Consider the following 22,811-nt stretch of genomic DNA (forward strand, 5'->3'; position numbering starts at 1 on the left):
CTGTTCAGGAGGATCAGGATAGACAGAAAAGGGGAAGTCACAGTACTTATTTATTAAAATATATATATTAAAGCAACTAAAATATGGGAATTATGGGAAAAGGAAGGGGTACTAGAGGTTATCTTGTCAACAGGAGGCAAAACTTTCATAATTACCACACTGACTGGATAAAGTTATGCAGTAAAGGGGTAAGTGTTTCTAGAAGGGGATTATAATCTTAAAGATGAAGCAGTCTATTTTCAGAAACAATTGAGAATAGAAAGAATCTGGACGCCCTTCAAAGGTCACTCCTCAGGCAAATATTGACACAACCCACAATGTTGAGAGTGATACTAGACCTGGTACTTGCAAGCATGAAAAGTTTTTCGAATGTCTGGCAAGATGGTCAACTAGCTCAGGTCAAGCGATCATCAGATGATGTGGATTAATATATGAGCAAAGGCAGAGAGGGTACATGCAAAAGATAGAGTCTTGCACCTCCAAGTGTATTTCCTTTGTTAACATGGGTATGTTTTGTAGTGAAACAATAACAGGAAGGAAATAGCTTTGTGTAATAGAGGAACAGTGGTGGATAAATATTTGTAAATAGAAGAACAGTGGGATAAAATTAAAGAAATTATAGTAAAGTCAACACAGTTTTATGATAGGAAATGTAATAATAAGAAAAGAGGCCAATATGGTTTTCAAAATAGGTGACTAAAAATGCAAGGAAAAGATTGGAAGCCATGTAACACTGAGGCATGGAGGAGTAGAGAGAGAAAAAGACTATGGGGAGCAAAGTGGAGCTTGGGACTGGACAAAGAAGTTCACATTGAAGTAATTAAGGGTCCTATTTACTAAAGAGCATTTTTAACAAACTTTAACATGCTTTAGCAAAAGTTTTCAAACAATGAATTTCCAGTATTGTTCATTGATATTATTAATATATTAAAAGAGTAACCACCTTAACCTCTGTGGCACCAGAGCCCCATAAACCCTTATAGTTCATAGGGAATACTTCCTACCTTGTTCTTTATAATTAACTAAAGCCTCTAGTTTACATATGTATCCTATTCTCTACTACTTTTATTACTATTACTTATATTTTAGCATCTCTAAAGCACTACTAGATGTACAAGCCACTGTACAGATATAGATTAATCACATGTGGCACTAGGGATCCCCGAAAACCACATTTTGTATTAAAAAGTAAAAGGAAAATAAAATTTCAACATTATACATAGAATACAACAATATATAGTCACCCACTTTACCTACACACAGCCAAAGACAGCTATACTAACTACTAGGAATGTGAATCGTGTTCCATATCATCTTAACGATTGAAATCGTGTGGCAGGAGAAGAAAATCGTGTTAGGCATGATTATTTCGTTGAAAAATCATTAAAAATCGTTTTTTCCGATTAGTGCGCACTAACTCCCGTTAGTGCGCACTAACAGAAATTGATACAATTTGACACTTTTCAGGTCAGTTAAGGTCAGTTTAGGAATGAATATGTATTCCTATTGGCTGCCCTCTTATTTATTCATGTTACCAAGGTTCCCACTGACAGTATATGGGGGATGGGAAATGGAAACAGTTGGTAGCTTGACAAAAAAGTAATGTGATCAGTCAATGTGACTAGAACTTGTGCCCTAACCCTGATACCAGGGGTGTTGTGATCTTCCTGCACACAGTGCCCTAACCCTGGCACCAGGGGTGTTGTGATCTTCATGTACACACAGTGCCCTATCCCTATTAATACCAGGAGTGTTGTGATCTTCCTGCACACAGTGCCCTATCCCTATTAATACCAGGAGTGTTGTGATCTTCCTGCACACAGTGCCCTAACCCTGATACCAGGGGTGTTGTGATCTTCCTGCACACAGTGCCCTAACCCTGGCACCAGGGGTGTTGTGATCTTCATGTACACACAGTGCCCTATCCCTATTAATACCAGGAGAGTTGTGATCTTCCTGCACACAGTGCCCTAACCCTGACACCAGGGGTATTGTGATCTTCCTGCACACAGTGCCCTATCCTATACCAGGAGTGTTGTGATCTTCCTGGACACAGTGCCCTAACCCTGACACCAGGGGTGTTGTGATCTTCCTGCACACAGTGCCCTATCCCTATTAATACCAGGAGTGTTGTGATCTTCCTGCACACAGTGCCCTAACCCTGACACCAGGGGTGTTGTGATCTTCCTGCACACAGTGCCCTATCCTATACCAGGAGTGTTGTGATCTTCCTGGACACAGTGCCCTAACCCTGGCACCAGGGGTGTTGTGATCTTCATGTACACACAGTGCCCTATCCCTATTAATACCAGGAGTGTTGTGATCTTCCTGCACACAGTGCCCTAACCCTGACACCAGGGGTGTTGTGATCTTCCTGCACACAGTGCCCTATCCTATACCAGGAGTGTTGTGATCTTCCTGGACACAGTGCCCTAACCCTGACACCAGGGGTGTTGTGATCTTCCTGCACACAGTGCCCTATCCCTATTAATACCAGGAGTGTTGTGATCTTCCTGCACACAGTGCCCTAACCCTGACACCAGGGATGTTGTGATCTTCCTGCACACAGTGCCCTATCCTATACCAGGAGTGTTGTGATCTTCCTGGACACAGTGCCCTAACCCTGACACCAGGGGTGTTGTGATCTTCCTGCACACAGTGCCCTATCCCTATTAATACCAGGAGTGTTGTGATCTTCCTGCACACAGTGCCCTAACCCTGACACCAGGGGTGTTGTGATCTTCCTGCAAACAGTGCCCTATCCCGCCTGCATTACTAGTGAGAGGCTGGCTTCACAGACAGGGGGGAGCTTCCTGACCCTCACTCCTCCCCTCCCCATGTCCCAGTCAGTGAATGGTGTGTGGGTGAGGGGGGGGGAGGATGGTGAAGGGTGAGACAGCTCCTTCCCTGCATTACTAGTGAGAGGCTGGCTTCACAGACAGGGGGGAGCTTCCTGACCCTCACTCCTCCCCTCCCCATGTCCCAGCCAGTGAATGGTGTGTGGGTGAGGGGGGGGGAGGTTGGTGAGGCTGAAACAGCTCCTTCCCTGCATTACTAGTGAGAGACTGGCTTCACAGACAGGTGGGAGCTGCCTGACCCTCACTCCTCCCCTCCCCATGTCCCAGCCAGTGAATGGTGTGTGGGTGAGGACGGGGGGAGGATGGTGAAGGGTGAGACAGCTCCTTCCCTGCATTACTAGTGAGAGGCTGGCTTCACAGACAGGGGGGAGCTTCCTGACCCTCACTCCTCCCCTCACCATGTCCCAGCCAGTGAATGGTGTGTGGGTGAGGGGGGGGAGGATGGTGAAGGGTGAGACAGCTCCTTCCCTGCATTACTAGTAAGAGGCTGGCTTCACAGACAGGGGGGAGCTTCCTGACAAAAATAACAAAAATAATAAACAAACAAGTTCTAGTCACATGAGTGATGATCATCACGTTACTTTTTTTGTCAAGCTTCCAACTGTTTCCATTTCACATCCCCCCAACCATTACCTCAGTGGGAACCTTGGTAACATCAATAGATAAGAGCACAGCCAGCCAATAGGAATACATATTCATTCCTAAGTGACCTTTACTGACCTGGGAAGTGTCAACACTTTGTTTCATTTTCTGTTGGTGTTCGTGAGTTTCCAGTTCCATTTCCCATCCCCCCAACCATCACCTCAGTGGGAACCTTGGTAACATCAATAGATAAGAGGGCAGCCAGCCAATAGGAACACATATTCATTCCTAACTGACCTTTACTGACCTGGAAAGTGTCAATTTGTATCATTTTCGGTTAGTGCGCACGATTTAACGATTTTTAATGATAAAGCGTTAGAATTTCTATTGTATTGTGTTCTATAACGATTTAAGACGATATTAACATTATCGGACGATAATTTTAATCGTTGAAAAATGATTCACATCCCTACTAACTACTAACTATACTATGCTAATGTAGTTCAACATAAGGGAATATTATACAACTGTTATTACATAGCGGCTTGAACCATTCTGGATTTTACTTTTAGTGTAATTATGCATATACCTGTTTCTTACTTGCATATGTACAGGTAAGGGTTTCCTACCTGTCAAGGCATTCTTATTTCAGTTCATAGTATAAACTGGTATAATTCAAAACTGTTTTGCTATGGGATTCTTAAAGTATTCTCTGATAAACTCTACTAAATATAATTGTAAATAAAAGAAAACAAAAAAGACTATTACTCATATTGAACTCCTCGATTCCAATATATTAAATCTATTTTATTTTCTTGTTCTTTAAAGGATTACACTGGTCCAAAACTGAACCCTATTCCAAATTATGCTTGCCAAAGGTCTTTTACAGTGAAAGGCTGGCATATTTTCCCCTTGTTTCCAACCATTAGTTAATATACATCAGCATGAAACTAGTTTTGTCAGCTGCTTAGCTTTCTTTTCTTCATTTTTGGCCTGATAGTTCTTCCTTTTTTCTCCCAGCTCAGCTGGAACCAATCCTGGAATCCTGATGCCAGGAGCCTACATTCAACACTGCCCAGGAATTTTTCCTCTCAGTTTATAGGCCCTTCCACTATTTCTGGTCTAGTCATTGCATCTCTGGTCCTGAGGCAAAGAGCCATGCCTCAGGGCTCCTTCCCTAAACTCTGGTGCATGAGGTCTAAATCCAGCCACCAGTTGTTGACCTTATAGACTGCTTCTACTTCAGAGGCTGTGAACACTGCCTCCTCAGAATTCCCAGCCCTGGTCAATCCTGGGTGAAAAAGACCAAAACGGGGAATCAAGCCATGGACCTTGCACCTTGACCATGAAATTACACAACACTTCCCCTTAAACACCAGGCAAGCTTATCTGTTATATTTTCTATAATCATTATCAACTAATATGCTCATGACTTATCAAATATTCATCTGTTTAAACTATATTGCACATCTCTATTCATGTATACCAAATGTATTACCCTATTCAGTCTCATTTGTTACTTCTCTTCCTATTTAATTTGGGTGATATAATTATTCAGTAAAATCACCAACCTCTTCAATACTTATTTATAGTGTAAGCCAATTGGGTTTCATCTGCAAAAATGACATCATCTCAGATCATTCTTTCCTCCAGATCACTGCTAAACATATTAAATAGCAGCAGTCCTTCTAGACTTCATTGATAATTCTGTCAACCAATCACACAGTTCTAAACATTGTCTTTACTCTTTAGCACCCCTTCTCCAATATAAGCATCTTTCATCTGTATAAGCATGCAACACTGCCCACCATAAACTAAGGACCTTATGAACAGTAGCACAAACATATGTGCCTGCAGCCCAAAGATTATGTTGATGATTATATGTTTTAATTATTGTAGTGTTGACCAACTGGATGAACATGTTAAAATGATTTCCTAGATTATTGTTTTAGCCCCTTTTCAGGGTTCAGACTGAAATATACAGGGGTTACACTCAGTCTTCTATGCAGTCATCAGTCCATTCATCCCCAGGATGTGGATTCTCCAAATTAAGGGGAGGGGGGAGCCGAACCTTCATGGCCCAAGGTTGTGGGGTATTCCTCTCTCAATCTTGATTTCTGAGTGTACTCACAATCTCTGGAATGCTGCAATGTCTCTGTGCCAGTAACCACACTGGACTCTTTGGTGGGATGTTCCAAAAAACTGTAGAAAATTCACTATGATTATCATTTAGCACCAGTGCAAGTTCTCAAATCAAATCTAATTTTTATCCCAGTCATATTCCTGTTTCACTGGGTAAGTGATACTTAGGGTGGCTGGTACTAAAATAACATTTCAAAATTTACAAGATTGCAGAGTAACTTTACCTTACACTATGCTGTTATGAAAAATACATCTGTGAAAGGTATATCTCAGAGTGGTGAAGAGGCAGAGAGGCAAGATAAAGGCAAGCCACAGTATAGGTCATTACTCTTATGTATTGTATCACATTTTGCTTAGTTTTGAATGTATTCTTTGCAAGACAAAGGCAGTATTCTGTGAAAAGACTAGTGCTGCACGTTTACTGTGGAAAAAGTACTCATAAATGCAGAAATGTACCAAAGATCAATGCCTGAATCCCATCTTACATACTGACAGTATTTGCATATTACACTGATCTGACTTGTAGAAATAGCCAAGGCTGCTGAAATGGTAAAAGCATTTAAAAGGTCAAAAAGTATGTTAAGGGTCAGCATGGAGCTTTGTTTTTGCCTTCTGGGTTCAATTTACAAAAAATCATAATGGTCCATTTTCAACCACTGTGCGGCTAGTTAGCTGAATAAACATATCTGGCTAAAAAGTGGTTGTGTCGCTGAATATATTCGCTAAGGACGGGCCGAGGCGCCGGAAGCGGGGAGGAGCCCTGTTAACAGGGCGCTCACCTGAGGGCCCACATTTTTTCCCGGCTGGTGCTGGCCGCACCGCCCATTTCCGCATAAGGGGACCGCGTGGCCGATGTGGGGTACGATGGGAGGGGGAGGGACAAGGAAGGCCGCGTCACACGTGGAAGCGTAGGAATAACATCAGCCTCGCGCATATTGCGAGGCTGGGTTCCCAAAATTCCCTGCGGGCACCGGGCTCTTCCTCTTTGCAAAGCCAGCACCCGCAGATGAAAATGTTAGTAAGTTGATATCAAATATGTGCAATCGTTGCAGCTGGTGGTGGGGGTACCCGAGTCAAAGGGCAAACACGGATATAGAGGATATGGGATGTACAGAATGGAGGTCCAAGAAGGACGGAGTAATAAGTTGGGCATGGGCAGCCCGGAGAGGAGGGTCCCTTGGCTTGAGACCACGGCGGGGGGCCGGAATCTGTTTGGAGGACTGGCTTATCAGGGTGGATGCCGGCACGAAGCCCGGAATTTGGTATGTCTGAATTCACACCATGGGACAACTCGGGTACCAGTGATTGTTATGTATATTGTGTTAATATTTAATAAAATCCGTGGCCTGTTTTATCAAAACCATGTTGTAGCTGTCACTTTGTGGGAATTGCAGTAAGAGCCAGGGAAGGTAAAGGGCACGATGGTGCGAGTTGCCAATGTTACTCAAAGTTAGCCAGTTATGTCAAACTTTGGACCGACCTTTGGACCGACCAGAGTTAGCTGCATAGGTTAAGTGGTTAACTCTGCTCCACCTGGAAATGCCTCCCTCCCGCCCCAGGAACACCACGATTTATGTGCCTAAATTCTAGTTGAGACTTGGGAGAGTCTCTAAACTATTAACTTTGAAACTTATGAATTGCCCATTGCACTTTGCATGATACCAAACACTAAGAACTTGATTTTCAACAGTATTTACATGCTTTAAACTGGGTTTTACATGTGTAAATGCACTTTATCCAGGTAAGTGGGCTTTTGAAAATTAATACAATATATAACATTGAATTAGCAATAGGTTTTACCCATGTTGGGTGAACTTAATTCAGTTAAATGGCTTTTGAAAATTGTAACAATAGTATGTTACATTTATATGCGTAACTCCTTTGAAAATTTACTGTATATATATATATATATATATATATATATATATATATATATATATAAACCAAATACAAATGGATAATAAAATATTTTCTTCCCTCTTCTGCTCTTTTCTCAGATGTGCATATTCAAAGGAGTTTTCCCTGGTAACTTTTCAGTTACCTGAGCAAAAAGCTGTAAGTAAATATTTCTTCAGTCTATCTACTAAATTTTATCTGGGTAACTTTTTACTTAGCAAAATTTAACCGTGTAAAAAGACGGAAGGCGTTCCAGGGTGAGGTTTAAATTTAGCAGAAGAGTGCTGCTATTGAGCACCACCATCTTAAAGTTTTATAATTTATTTTTTCTTTTAAAATGTTTTATATTCCACATATACAATACAAATTGTTCTAAGCAAATCACAACTTAACTTACCCAGGCAAGTCTGGTTGAAAAAACACACTACCCTTATGTGAGTACATACAGTAGCAGATTTATCCAGGTCCTTCTGAATTTATCGCCTTAAGTTACCCAGAAAAATCTACACTTCCTCCATTGCTGATGTAGCCTCTCTTCTAGTAGTGACTAGGAAGGAAAGGGAAATGAAAGGCAAGCTGTGAAAAATGTTTCTTTTTTTTTTCTGGGATATATTTTTGTTTTGTTTTGCTGCTATTGAAAATGTGGTTATCTTTTGTGCCCTGAAACTGCTAACATAGGCCTAGATTCATCATTCCCACAGAATGATGAGCTGCCGTGGTAAAGGGGGCGAAAAAAGGGGCGGGGGGACGCTAGTCTGCAGCTGGCCCCATCACGGCAGTGCGGTTTCGCCTGCTGTGGTGCGGCCGTGCCGCACACTATCGCTCCCATAGCACCACGCTAAAAGGTGGTGCTATTTCCCACGCTACTGCCAGCGATAATGTCCAAAACCTTACCGCCGGCAGCGGTGCCGCCACGCCATTTCCCTAAACTCCTCCCGAACTCCTCCCTAATTCCACCCCTTCCCCTAATTTTAATTCTACCACTGCGATAATGGGCTATCGCACCTTAGAAAATGACCCTAATATTTTGCTTCGACTCCTCGACTTAGCTGACCTAAATCGAAAAGTCCCTTGGAGTGTTTCACTTACCCCAAGTTCCAACACTGTGTTTTCTATTGTTGGTTTTCAAAATAAACTTCACAGAGAATGATAACAGTATACACACCTTTTGAACTGTGTTCAAAAAGAAGTTTCCGGTTAAGAAGAGCTACTTCAATACCTGATTTAGGATAATTCCTTGTAAAATTATTTTAGGCTAGAACTGCAGTAATACATTCACATCTGCAAACGTTTCTGTAATTTATAAGTTATACATAAATATTTATTTGAGTTTCAGAGAGGTAAATTATCATGAAGCCTAAGTTTTTTTATTTAATACAATCTAAAATTAGCAAAATACTGTTGCCAGTTATACTAGAGAATTCCTTAAAAAATAATGTCATAATTTAGATCTGAAAGATACAACTACTTTGGCAATTCAATCATATATCACAAAATTATTAATACTAAACAACATATGGTGACATATATAATGTTACAATCTTTATTAAATTCAAACAAGAAATTTCCAAGCAACTTAATGCTCAAAACTTCTCAACATCACCCCAAGCAATATCCATCTAAAAATCCCAGCCCATTATAATCGTACAAATAATCATACACCATTCATACCACTTACTAATACTCATCCTTCATACCTCCCATCATTAAAATTCCTCCATTTTTCCAAATGAATTGTTTACACACAAGTGAAAATCCTCTTCACAATGCAATGCTAATCTTTCAACAACAATTGGTTCACAAGCGGAGAGAATTCTATTGCACAAATTTTTCTTCGTTCTTGGAACGAAAATCCTTCAATTCCTCTTCATCTTCTCAACATGTTTCGCCTTCCCACAGGCTTCTTCAGGAGAGCTTCAAAGAATTTCCTACTGCTTATACACTATCAATATATTCCCGCACAGGTTTCATCTACAACATTTATCAATTTGAATTAATTTTACTTAAAGACTATAATCCCCAACCAACCCTTTAAGTTTTACCTTTAAAACAACCTTGTCATTTTTTTACCTATACGTCCCGAAAAAACTTGACGTACATACAGGTACATACAGATATATTCCCCGACTCTCACTTTTCAATGCCTCTTGATTAAGGTTTCACAAGACACTCACTCTTATACAATGGTGAACACTTCGTTTGTATGTTACCTACATCGAATTAAATCAAAATAACGATTCTTAAACTCAAAAAGTTTTTTCAAATTCAGAGGAAGTCATCCCCCCATCTTCCCATCAATGATCAAAACATATGTGCTAAAAAAGAAGGAAAACTTACCTCTCCAATTTCTCACTATAATAACGCCACCTCCGTAGCGTTCAAAAATGCCGCCATCGAGTGAATCAAAGGTAATATTTATTTATTTATTTGTTTATTTTTAACTTTTCTATACCGACGTTCCTGTATAAAATACATATCACATCGGTTTACAATGTAACTGCAACATTCGCTCGGGAGCGATACAATGAACCAGGGGAATCAATTAACAGGGGTGAGGGGGACATAAATCAACCACTCCCCTCCCATCCTTTTAAATCCCTCTTCACCAATCAAAAAGCTCACACATTTTATCTCCACCCCTTTCAGCTGCCCGCCAGAATTTAAAAGGACAATGCCCCTCATTTACCCACTTCAAACCAAGCCTATTTTAAAAGGACAGTATCTAACCACCGTAAAATCTCCGATTCATTTATAACCATCACACAAATCCAAAAACCTCAAAGGCATGCCACCCAATCAATTCTATCATTTAAACCATTGCGCCACAATGTTCCTAAGGAAAAAATCCATCTCTGCTCCATTCGCAACAAAATTTTATTCACATTACCCCCACGCCTATTCTTTATTTCCTGTATTAGAAAAAAAAGGAGCTCCTCCACTGTATGTTGATATTCACGCCAATGCTTCACCAGTGGGGCAGTTTCTACCTCATTACGAAGTCTACTGCAATGCTCTAATATCCGGGTTTTAATCTTTCTCGACGTCTTTCCCAAATAAAACAGCCCATTTCTTCTCTGGGAAAATTTTTTCTGAGAAGTGTTACAACGTGTCAGTCTTGTTCAGTAGTATGTATTATAAAATGCCCATGTGGGCTGTTTTATGTGGGAAAGACGTCGAGAAAGATTAAAACCTGGATATTAGAGGTAGAGAGTCCATCAAGCTAGGTTGAGAGAACATTGCCCAAATCTCATCTTGGAGTGAGTTTCCTCACTCCGAGGGTCATCAAATGTTGACAAGAGACCATTGTTCTGTTCGTACATCTAACATTGAATGTCAAAGGGGCCCCTAACCCCCTACGCTGATACCTAAACCTCACCTCGAGTTACTAGGTGGGCCTACCATAGGGATACAAATACCTATCTAGGGAGATAACACTATGGCCAGGTGCTCATGTTCTCTCTCTCACTCTCACTCACTCCCCCACCAGTTGTTATATGTGGGAAATACAACAGGTCTGGCTCCTACCACAAAGTCTGAAAATGGTATCATACTTTGCACTAGCTTAGCTCTTCACATAGGTAATTAGCATAAAATGAATATTTGCATAAACCATACCCCTTTTGCTATCACATGCAATAGTTACCACATTTTGATAAATCTAGGTCTTAGGTTGCAATCCTTTATTTTGCAAGAAACCCTCAAGCTGAACAGGATCAGAAAATATAGTTTTGCTTTTACTCAAACTGATATTTTTACAGGGAAATCTTAAAGTGAAGATGGGACCAAGGCTATAACCCTCTGCATCTTAATTAAGAAAAACTTCCTCCTTTGTTGAGTTGTCCTAACTACTTCTGGAAATAGTGCTACTTTTATGACCCAGAAAAATATTATTATTAATATGAAGATACCTCTTAATCCACTCTTTATTAGATTCTACAGTAAATATTACTAATAAAGGGCCTGATTTACTAAGGCTTTCCTCCCATTCTATAATCTATGGGAAAAAATGCTTAGTAAATGAGGTACAAAGTTTGCTCTGCTGGTAACTTATAAATGGGAATCCTGCAAAAGAACAGTTCAAAACCTAACATCCCTGGCCGAACAATAAAAGGCCATGGCTATGGGGGGAATGGATTTTAGATTTTCCAAGTAAAATAGTTTTTAACATATTTATTTATTTATTTATTTATTTAACAGTTTTATATACCGAAGTTCTGGTAACAAAGTTACTAATCACTTCGGTTTACATTACAACAATAGATTGACAGTATTTAGATTTAGGAAATCTCATAGGTCTATGATTTAACCTTCTAGAATAGTTCTCTAAATTCTCACATTGGCAATGGATCAATTATTTATCTTTAATGAAAAGCTTCACATTTTTTTAATTCTTTATTTTGATTTTCTAATCTATTATCTTCTTTCAATAATTATTGAGCATTTGCCCCTTAGAATTAACTTGGTTTTTCAATTCCTCATATCCAGATAGCACTGTATAAACCTTATTGGTTAAAGATCTTCCAAGTCCATAATGTTTCTAAAATGATCTAAGCTGATTCAAGAAGGATAGAATCACTAATAGATCCTGAAGCACCTTAGAATGATGCTGATCCTACTCACCATCAGCCTCTCCAGGTAACTCCACTTGCACCAAAGCCTTCCCATCATTGGGAAAATGCTTATGGATAATGACCATTGTCCCCAGACTGGCGCAAGGACTCTAATCTCATTTTAGGAGTATAAGCATCAAGGTTTAGGGAGAAGTAAATCCCACTCGAAGCAGCGATATCAATGCCTAGCTCCATCATCCATTGGTAACATAGAGCTTTGCACTGTCAGCTGGGACATTGCAGTTGGAGCCTGTTACCCACTGGACAATCCAACAAGCTCAGAAAAATCAATAGCAAGAGAGACAAAACTTACAATGCTAAATACCTTCTTACTCCAAAAAGTTTATACAGAGTTATGTGGCTTTGGCAATTCGCTGGCGAACGGCATGCCGCAGGGCCAGAATTAAGCAAGCACTTCAAGCACCTCCCAATGACATAAAATGCTATCAGATTGCCTCCATAGCACAGCGGAAACCAGAGGAAAACAAATCAATCTCCTGGGATCAGAAGATTGCAGCTGCAGGTCTTTTCTTTCCTATCTGTCCCCAAAAGTATGCTGCAGGATCTGGATTCAATAGGCATTTCTGGCACCTCACGATGACATCAGACGCTGTTGGGTCACCTCCAACGCACAGTGGAAACCAAAGGGAAAATCAAATCTCAGGATCAGTAGAGCACAGGTGCAGGTCTCTTCTCTCCTATCTGACACCCCCCCCCCCCCCCCATTGTTTTTAACATTTTGTTTGTTTAATTTATTTAAAACTGCTAAAAAAAAAAAATGTTAGATCCAGGTCTAACCCTCTCTCCCAGCCACCAAAGTTTTATAAACCCCTTGGGCTTGACCACAGTCCCCCCTCCCAACTGCCCACCCCCCCCATTCCACTCTGTATTTTAACCCATACATGAGTAAAAAGGGGGCAAAAGAGATGACCCAGTCGCTCCTACTCTGCCGGTGCTGTACTTCAAAATGGTGTCGGCAGACCTGAGAGACCATCACCAGCCCAGGTGAGGGCAGGAGTAATGAGGGATCACTCCAACCCCCTTCAACCTTCAGATGAGGCAAGATATGGAGAGATCCCTAAATTTTAGTGGGGGAGGGATTCTGGTAAGCTTGCGGGGGGCGCTGCTTATCATATTTTGATGGCAATTTTTTTTTTTTGCAGAAGTGGAGCTGGGGCTGCTGCAATTTAAAATGAAATGAACAAAATTTTGAGTTGTTTTGGTTTTGTTTTCAAAATGAAATGAAACAAAATTTCATTGACATTTCCTCTTCTGTTTCAAACAATAGCACATCCCTACTAGAAAACAACTAGAAATCAGAAGAAAAGAGGTAACTACAAAAGATGTTAAAAAAATATCTTTCCACATTTCCAACATTTGAAAGTAAAGTTTGACAGCCTGATTCCTATTTAAAATACTTTTGCAGTTGCTAACCTGGTTTTTAAAGTCTGTTTCAGAGTTCAAAGCTCTCTCTATATTTTTTTTTACTCATTCACTTTTTCTGAGCAACTAAAGTTTGCAGTTCAGAGCTCAGCAAGGTAACATCTTCAAAGATCTGTGTAGGAGAGTATTTGATTTGGAAATTTGGTCTGTAGACTGAATATTGCTATGAAAATATATTCTTCAGTAACAGCATTATATAATCACCTAGCAGGCTTGTGTGAAATGAATTGTAAATTAAAGTGGATAGACTTTAAAGATTCCCTAATGTGTACAGAACTAATAGTAACTCTATTTAGTAAGCAAACTGAAGTTTTTATGCCATGGTGACAGCTATCTTGGATATTTTATTATTCTAATGAATACACCAACAAGAATCCATTTGCATCTAACTTGTAGTTAAATTTAACATGGAAGAATGCCCCTGGATCTTATAAAGAGAATTCATTCATTCAGCGCTGTGAAACCAGTGACCTAACTCCAGTTTAAAAACTGGGCTTGTTTAATATAGATTTTCGCCCTAGGTTCAAAATGGAAGAAACATTTACAATAGTGCAGCACAGTAGACCTTCCTGTTCCTGCTCTTGGAAGCCACATGCTTGATTTACCATGAGCCAGGCACAAAAACAGAAATCCTTTGTGAGGATAGCTTTCAAACAACTCCACGTGGCATACAGTACACTTATTTGTGGGCATGCAAAGATCTTCTACAATATTTTATAACATGCATGTATCTGGTCTTCACAGATTAGAAAATATGCTCATGTCCAACCCCCAACATATGTGTATATGTTTCATTGCACACAAACGTTAGCAATGCATTCAAAGCACATATTTTTTCTATTTTATAAAAATACACGTATGTATTTTACATGTGAAAAAAATTAGAACTTGCTCACGTAAAACCCTGATTTATGCACGAATGTAGGTATATTTTTTGAAAATATGCATGTAATTATTGCCACTATGTCCACCAGTCCATCTCCAGTTCATTGAGATTCTCCCAGTACTTCACTCTGGATTTCTGCTCACCCAGGCCTCCCATCCAACAATAGCTGACAAGAGCTGAGCTTGATGTCAATTGTGCTAGATAATTACCAGATGTAAAATTATGTGAATATGTTGCTCAATGTATTCTCATAAATCTCTTATGAAATAACAGATCTCTTGGCCCTGCCCCGGAATGTCCCTAGCCCGCTCCTATTTTGCACAGATAAATGTGCGCACAAAACCAAGAGGTAGATTTTAAAACAATCGCATGCGCATCCATGTGCGCGCAGTTTCCTGGTATATGCACAGTGAGGTGTCCATTGTATAACATTCACGCACCAAGATACCGTAAAAGGTGGCGCTATTCGCTGTGCTACTGCTGGTGAAAATGTTCCTCACATTATCGCCGGCAGCGGTGCCGTGGCCAACTCCTCCCCTTCCCCACCCCATCTCCTCCCCTCCCCGCCCCGACTCCTCCCCTCCCGGTCATTTACATCCTATTGCACGTGAAAAGGCCCTTTTCGCCTGTGATAGGGGTTTATTGCGTGCGTTAGGGCCTTATTGCACGTGATAAGGCCCTACGCACGCGATAAACCTTTAGAAAATAACCCCCTTGATTTGATAAATGTTTTGAATAACAAATTCACTTAAAAATAACTAGAGTGGGACTTGATATTGTTGTAGAAAAGTGTTGGGAACAATCAATGAACATACAATAACCCAGAGCTTTTCACACGATGTAAATATTTAGCGACGCTGCACAACCAAAAATATTTAGGCAATGACCTTCATAATAGGCTTCCTCATTAGGGCTTTCGCCTATTCAACTCGGCCTTATGCATAATCATAGGTCATGATGTTGAAGATATTTTTTTCAAGAAAGTTTTCTTTTGCAAATTAAAACAAATAAAGTCAATGACTATTTCAAACTCTGACTGGCATTATTCCATATATGCAATCCATGATTTAAATGGTTAGACTTATCTTGAATTGTTGTACTTTTTCAGTCAAAAACCATGACAGTGTTCACAGTGCTGACCCGACACGGAGCCGTGTTTCGGACTGCTATCACCATCTCCCAGTCCTTCATCAAGGGTAATAGTTACATTTGTCGAACTATTCAAACAATGGGTAAAAAACGCCGAAGCGCCATGTTTGAATACTTCGACAAATGTAACTATTACCCTTGATGAAGGACTGGGAGATGGTGATAGCAGTCCGAAACACGGCTCCGTGTCGGGTCAGCACTGTGAACACTGTCATGGTTTTTGACTGAAAAAGTACAACAATTCAAGATAAGTCTAACCATTTAAATCATGGATTGCATATATGGAATAATGCCAGTCAGAGTTTGAAATAGTCATTGACTTTATTTGTTTTAATTTGCAAAAGAAAACTTTCTTGAAAAAAATATCTTCAACATCATGACCTATGATTATGCATAAGGCCGAGTTGAATAGGCGAAAGCCCTAACGAGGAAGCCTATTATGAAGGTCATTGCCTAAATATTTTTGGTTGTGCAGCGTCGCTAAATATTTACATCGTGTGAAAAGCTCTGGGTTATTGTATGTTCATTGAATAACAAATTGCCATTTCATGGACTAGATGGCTCATTGTGGATAGAAATTAGAACCTTTTACCATTTTAGATTCATAATTTCCCTGTAAACCTGATCAATTATGACTAAGACTTGCGGGATACACATGTGTAGAGAGATGAATAATTAGCAATTGTTATTCAGAAAATCTACCGAAGAGAAACTGTCATTCACATGTTGGCAGTTAAATTCATTATTGAGCACAGTACATGCAGTCTGAGGGAAGTTTAATAGTTAATGGTAAAAGTCAGTAGAAATTGGGTATGATCTCAGTGCCAAGTATCACAAACTAGCTCATTTGCTCAGGTGTTAATTAGCTTTGGGGTAGTTTTATACACTGAGCTGTATCTTCTTGTGATAAAAATAAGACTGTGAATTTGCATTCCTTTTATTTTCCCCACTCTCAGAGCAAAACTCCTAGGTAACACACAGGCTTATGACAACCCTGCTCTGAAATGGCAGGCCTGGAACACCTACTGTTTAAACAAATGCATTTTTCCAATTAGTATACAGCATTAAAATATCCCAGTGAAAGCAGACCAACCAGATTAAAAAAAAAATACCCTTAAACTTTATTTTAAAAAATTCTTTTACCAGTAAAATGTATCTAAGGTTTTCAGGTAGTTGTTTGAAACATTAATTAGAGGAACCATACTTTTGTTGTTATTATAAGCATAATAATAACAGCAGTTGGTTGATATGTTTTCAGTATATTAGTGTCTATTATAGTATACAAGAACCAGAATTTGGATTACAAAGGAGGTGCTACTCTCTCTTAGAGTACCTAATAATTTCCTGTAAAATAAATAAGTGTAATAATATTATTGACAAATTGTGATTTGCCACTTTTTTAAAAATCTATTAAATATTATAAGTCCTAGGGTGTACATTACACAATATTTACTGTGTGGAAATTTACATAGAGTAGGTAATGTAGGATCGCAAATTAGCAATTAGCATACCCAGGCGCTCACGCATCTGCCGCAGGTGGTGATTTTGAAATCCCCATAGAGATCCTTGATGGCACCAGTCGTAAAGAATCCCTCCACCATCAGCAAAATGCCATATACGAAGAACGCTGCTGCAATGCCATAGATCACATACTTGAAGATATCAATCCTGTTAAAAGAGATGATACATTATTCATTTTTATTACTGTTAAACATTGCTCATGAATGATTAAAGACAGTTTTTAAGGCTCTAGCATAATGAAGTGTTTTTTTGGGATGGAGGGAGGAGGGAGAGGAGAGTAAAAACGATATAGTCTAGACATTGTAGAATGATAACTAAACCATGCAGTGGCTTCTAAGATCTGGGCCAGTGCAAGGGTATTAGGCATCCTAGGTGAATTTTCAGCCTTGTGGCTCCCACCCCATCCCCACCACTGTCCCTGAAATTTAGATATTTATTTGATTTATATTCCACCTTTCAGGCACTTCAAAGCAGATTACATTAAGCTACTGCAGGTATTTATTAGATAATTAAATTCAAATATCAAAATGACCCCTCACCACTATCCCTTTCAGAACAATCCTATAAAAAAAACATAATTTGACATAGGGAAGACAATTTTCAAAAGTCATTTATGCAGGCAAATACTGATATACCTGGGTAAAAGGGTTTTTTTTGAAAATTGCTCACTCTAACAGCACATAAAATTATCCACAGTCCAAAGGGAAAGTATGCTCATGGTTTTTCATTCAAAATTGGAGCCGAGAGCAGAGTTCATTGCTACTGCTCCTGGAAGTGTCCAGTATTAGCTTTACAGCAACTAGGGATGAGCACTCATTTTCAGTGAATGCAAAAAATGCAACAAATGGCCATTGCTGGTTCATTTTGAATAGAATGAACCAAAAATAGCCTCTGGCAAAAATACCTGATAATTTTCAGGAGTTTTGTTGCATTAAAAAAAAAGTAACCAGCCATTAGTAGCCCCTGTACTGTTGCCTAGCCCCAGACTAAGCTTTGCACTGAGGTCCATCTATGGTACTGAGGCCTAGACTCTACATAAGAGCCTAGCCTGAGAGTCCAGGCGAGGCGCCAGATCCAAGCCCCGGGGCCAGGACTGGATCCTTGTGAAGTACCAGAGCTGGGGAGCTCCCACCCTGGCCCCCATCATACCCTCTCTTCCTGGATCCAATGGCAAAATAATCAGGAGAGATGCACAGTCACTCCTGCCTTTGCCGTGTGGCTTTCAAAATGGTATTGTCTGCATGGGGACATTGCAAAAGTTAACCAAAACAAACATTTTGCCTCTGGACATCCCTAACAGCAATGCTATTAATATAACATACCAGCTTTGCTCTCAGATAAAACTCTGGATGCGGCCAGAAGCAGGAGAAATGTTCAAGTTGGGGCATAATGGGGAGGGGGAGGAGTAAGGAGAAGGCTCAAAGTCTGCAGATTTTTTGTGAATTCAGAGGGATGGGTATGTTTCTTGGCCAATCAAATTCATCATACAAAAAAATGTCCAAATCCAAAAGTGTAACAAGCAACCAATTGTAAAAGAACACTTGGATAACAAATTTTACAATTTTGAATATCAGAGAAAAAGGCATCTCAGAAGTGTAAATGAATCTTCATAACACCGAGCGGTTACTTAGTCAAGTCTGACGTTTCTACCGCTATACCGGTCATAAATCATCACAGGTCCCACAGACACTAGTTTTTTTTTACATTTTTTAAAGCTTTTTGTTGTTCATAAAAATTGAAAGGCTACTACCCGTATATTTAAGATCCGATCTTTATAGCAACTAGGGATCTTAAATATACGGGTAGTACCCTTTCAATTTTTATGAGCAACAAAAATCTTTAAAAAATGTAAAAAAAACCTAGCGCCTGTGGGACCTATGATGATTTATGACCGGTATAGCGGTAGAAACGTCACACTTGACAAAGTAACCGCTCGGTGTTATGAAGATTCCTTTACTCTTTTGAAAAGCCTTTTTCTCTGATATTCAAAATTGTAAAATGTTTTATCCAGGTATGCTTCTTGGCTGACATTGCCCACAATGTATTTTCCTTGTTTAGGGGGCTTGAGGGGCTTAAGAGAATGGTGGATCAAGTGCCATATCTGACAACATTTTTAATGATTTATTGGGGGGGTGAGGGGGGGGGAATTGGGCTTGCTGGCCATTTCTACAACGCACCAGAGGCCCGAGAGTAAAAGATCACACCGGGACCCTCCCTCTGGACCCCAGGTAATTTAAGGCATTTTGGGGGGGTTCGGGAGGGTGGGGGATTTATTTTAAAGGGTTGGGGTGGGTTTTAGGGTGTTTTGGTGTGCCGGTTTTCCCGCCCTCCCCCTTCCCCCGATTTACAATTTTTTGACGATAAATCGGGGGAATTGTTATTGTATCGCGGCTCTAACGATTTTTGACGATTTAAAATATATCGGATGATATTTTAAATCGTCAAAAAACGATTCACATCCCTACTGGTTAGGGTTAAAGTTATCCGGGCACATGTACTCAGATAACTTTAACACTTCTCCCAGCACAGTCAGACCTAGCTGGATAACTTTTCCAGCTACTTCAGAGTATTAGAGTTATCTCAATAAGTTATCCAGTAAACTTAACTCTGTCTCTGAATGCCTCCAACTTTCCAGATCAATCTTGTTTGATTAATGAGTTACCCAGGTCAAAGTTTTCCAGTTAGAGGGTAAGTAAATTTAAATCTTTGGGTTTGCCCAGGTATCCCAAATGTTACCAGGACAAATCTCTTTAAATACGGACCTCATCAGAGTTCACTTGTCATATTCCTCAGCTAACTCTAGATGTACCTGAGAGAAAGTCTAAAGTTATCCCGGAACATGTTCCTGAATAATTTTAGCCTTAACCAGCTATATTCAAAAGAATATAACCAGTAAAATGGTAAATTGGCCTAGGGCTCTAATACAATCCCCTCCTTCCTTCCCATCCTGTCTCCAAAGGCTCAGTCTTGCTGAGCAAAGCCTACAGTCTCCTAAAAACCCTTACACCTAATTTAAAAAAAAAAATATATAAGGGTAGGCGCCTAGACTGATGCCAGTCTTGGACTCCACCCCTTCCTCCTACTCCTGGGTCCAGTATAATTTTTAAAAATGTTAACTCTCCAGGGTCTCCCCTCCCCCCCTTTGACCTTAATTTTAGATTGGTCTTCAGCCCGGATGATGGTGGTGGCCTACCATGATCCAAGGCCAGTGCTTCTCCCTTCATTAGGCAGATACATTGGAAGTGCAGGCTTTCTGTGTTGCTTAGATGCGCTACAGTGGAAGCCTGCTCTTCCAGCATAGCTGCCTAGTGACAGCAGCAACGTTGGGCATGGATAGTGGTAGGCAGCTACTGCAACCAGGCTAAAATCTTACCTAAATTTAATGATCTGGGCGCGTGGGAGGGTAAGGACTGGTGTGGTAGGGAGGAGGGAGACACTGGAGAGTTAAATTTTAAAAATTATACCAAACCTGGGAACAAGGGAGGGAGAGGAGTTGAGACCAGCCCCAGTCCCTTTATATTAAAATTTAAAAAAATTAGATGGAGGGACTTTTAGGGAGGCTGCAGGCTCGGCACAAGTGCCAAATCTTTGGAGCGTAGATAGGAGAGAGGAGGTGGATTGTGTTAGTGCCAGCAAACCCAGAATAGACTTTCATTTAATTCCACACATCACCAGTTACCTGGCTAACTTTTAAGCTGGAGAGAAAGTTGCAAAGGCAAAATTTATATTTTGGTTTTGACTATTTGCTTCATAGGCCACATTCATTTGTTTGGTTTGATTCAGATGATTTTTTTTCATTTATTCATTTTATTTGTTCATTCTTTTCCTATTAATGTCAATGGGGGAAACAATGCAGTCTATTTTGGACTCTCAAATTGAAGTTTTCTAATCATTTATAATGAAACTTGTGGCTAGACACCATCATAAGGGTGAAGGGCACTACAACACATCAAGACTATGTCAACATGGTACCAAATGTGGCATGAATAGCCCAAGGAACTATGATGCACCAAAATACTACCAGCAGTGACTGGAATTCTCCAAGGCACTGTGAGATGAACAAAGCAGCAGCAAGAGTGGCCAGAACAGCCAAAGGCTCAAGAAGAGGGGAAAATGGTACCAGCAACAATGACATGAATCTCCCAAAGTAACATAGGCATCATAGTGGATCACATTGAAATCATCGGTTCAGTGTGCTGCGGCAGTCAAAAAAGCAAACAGAATGTTGGGAATTATTAGAAAGGGAATTGTGAATAAAACGGAAAATGTCATAATGCCTCTGTATCGCTCCATGGTGAGACCGTACCTTAAATACTGTGTACAATTCTGGTTGCCGCAACTCAAAAAAGATATAATTGCAATGGAGAAGGTACAGAGAAGGGCTACCAAAATGATAAGGGAAATGGAACAGCTCCCCTATGAGGAAAGACTAAAGAGGATAGGACTTTTCAGCTTGGAGAAGAGATGGCTGAGGGAGGATATAATAGAGGTGTTTAAAATCATGAGAGGTCTAGAAAGAGTAGATGTGAATCAGTTATTTACTCTTTTGGATAATAGAAAGACTAGGGGGCACTCCATGAAGTTAGCATGTGGCACATTTAAAACTAATCAGAGAAAGTTCTTTTTTACTCAATGCACAATTAAACTCTGGAATTTGTTGCCAGAGGATGTGGTTAGTGCAGTTAGTATAGCTGTGTTTAAAAAAGGATTGGATAAGTTCTTGGAGGAGAAGTCCATTACCTGCTATTAATTAAGTTGACTTAGAAAATAGCCACTGCTATTACTAGCAATAGTAACATGGAATAGACTTAGTTTCTGGGTACTTGCGAGGTTCTTATGGCCTGGATTGGCCACTGTTGGAAACAGGATGCTGGGATTGATGGACCCTTGTTCTGACCCAGTATGGCATGTTTTTATGTTCTTATGTAAGTATGGCATGAACATCTCAAGATACCATGATGGGGAAAAAAAGCACCAAAATAGGAAAAACCCCAAGGCAATAATATATAGTCAAAGCAGCAGAGAGAGAGGCATGAAGACCCCAAAGAACCATCAGATATGCAAAGAAGTCATTCACAGTGGAAAAAATACCACACAACCCCAACTGAGAGACAAAGGACATCAACAAAATAGGTACAAAGCCCTAGCGATGTGCAGAGGGATGCCATATGTTGCATTCGGGATTCGGATTCGTTGGGGAGCAGATACGTTTCATTCGGCCATATGGCGCCCCGATGCGTTAATACTGCGATTTCTATTCGTGTCCCAACTAAAATTAAAATTAACTACAACCCCCCATCCTCCTGACCCCCCCCAAGACCTACCAAAACTCCCTTGTGGTCCAGCGGGGGGTCCGGGAGCCATCCCCTGCACTCTCACACCCTCGGTGCCGGTTTCATCATGGCGCCAATAGCCATGATGGGCTACCGGTGCCATTGGTCAGCCCCTATCACATGGCCATCAGTGCCATCTTGTGCTCCTACCATGTGACAGGGGCTGACCAATGGCACCGGTAGCCCCTGTGATATAGTATGGGCAAAGGCTATCGGTGCCATTTTGATTACTGGTATCTGACGGCCGGAGTGCAGGTCGCTCCCGGACCCCAAGTGGACTTTTAGCAAGTCTTGTGGGGGTCAGGAGGCCCCCCCCAAGCTGGCCAAAAGTCCCTGGGGATCCAACGGGGGTCCCAGAGCGATCTCCTGCCCTCGGGCCATTGGCTGCCAA

General features: G+C 40.5%; 1 protein-coding gene across 1 annotated transcript in view; it reads right to left on the reverse strand.

The window, feature by feature from the left end:
• Positions 1 to 22,811, reverse strand: part of GPM6A (glycoprotein M6A) — a 268,715-nt gene that overhangs the window by 160,934 nt on the left and 84,970 nt on the right. The window contains exon 3 of the mRNA XM_029604319.1: positions 17,078 to 17,234. Coding sequence (XP_029460179.1) covers positions 17,078 to 17,234 — 157 coding nt within the window. The remainder of the gene's footprint in view (positions 1 to 17,077; positions 17,235 to 22,811) is intronic.

Source organism: Rhinatrema bivittatum, chromosome 1, assembly GCF_901001135.1.
Source record: "Rhinatrema bivittatum chromosome 1, aRhiBiv1.1, whole genome shotgun sequence".
Lineage (NCBI taxonomy): Eukaryota > Metazoa > Chordata > Amphibia > Gymnophiona > Rhinatrematidae > Rhinatrema > Rhinatrema bivittatum.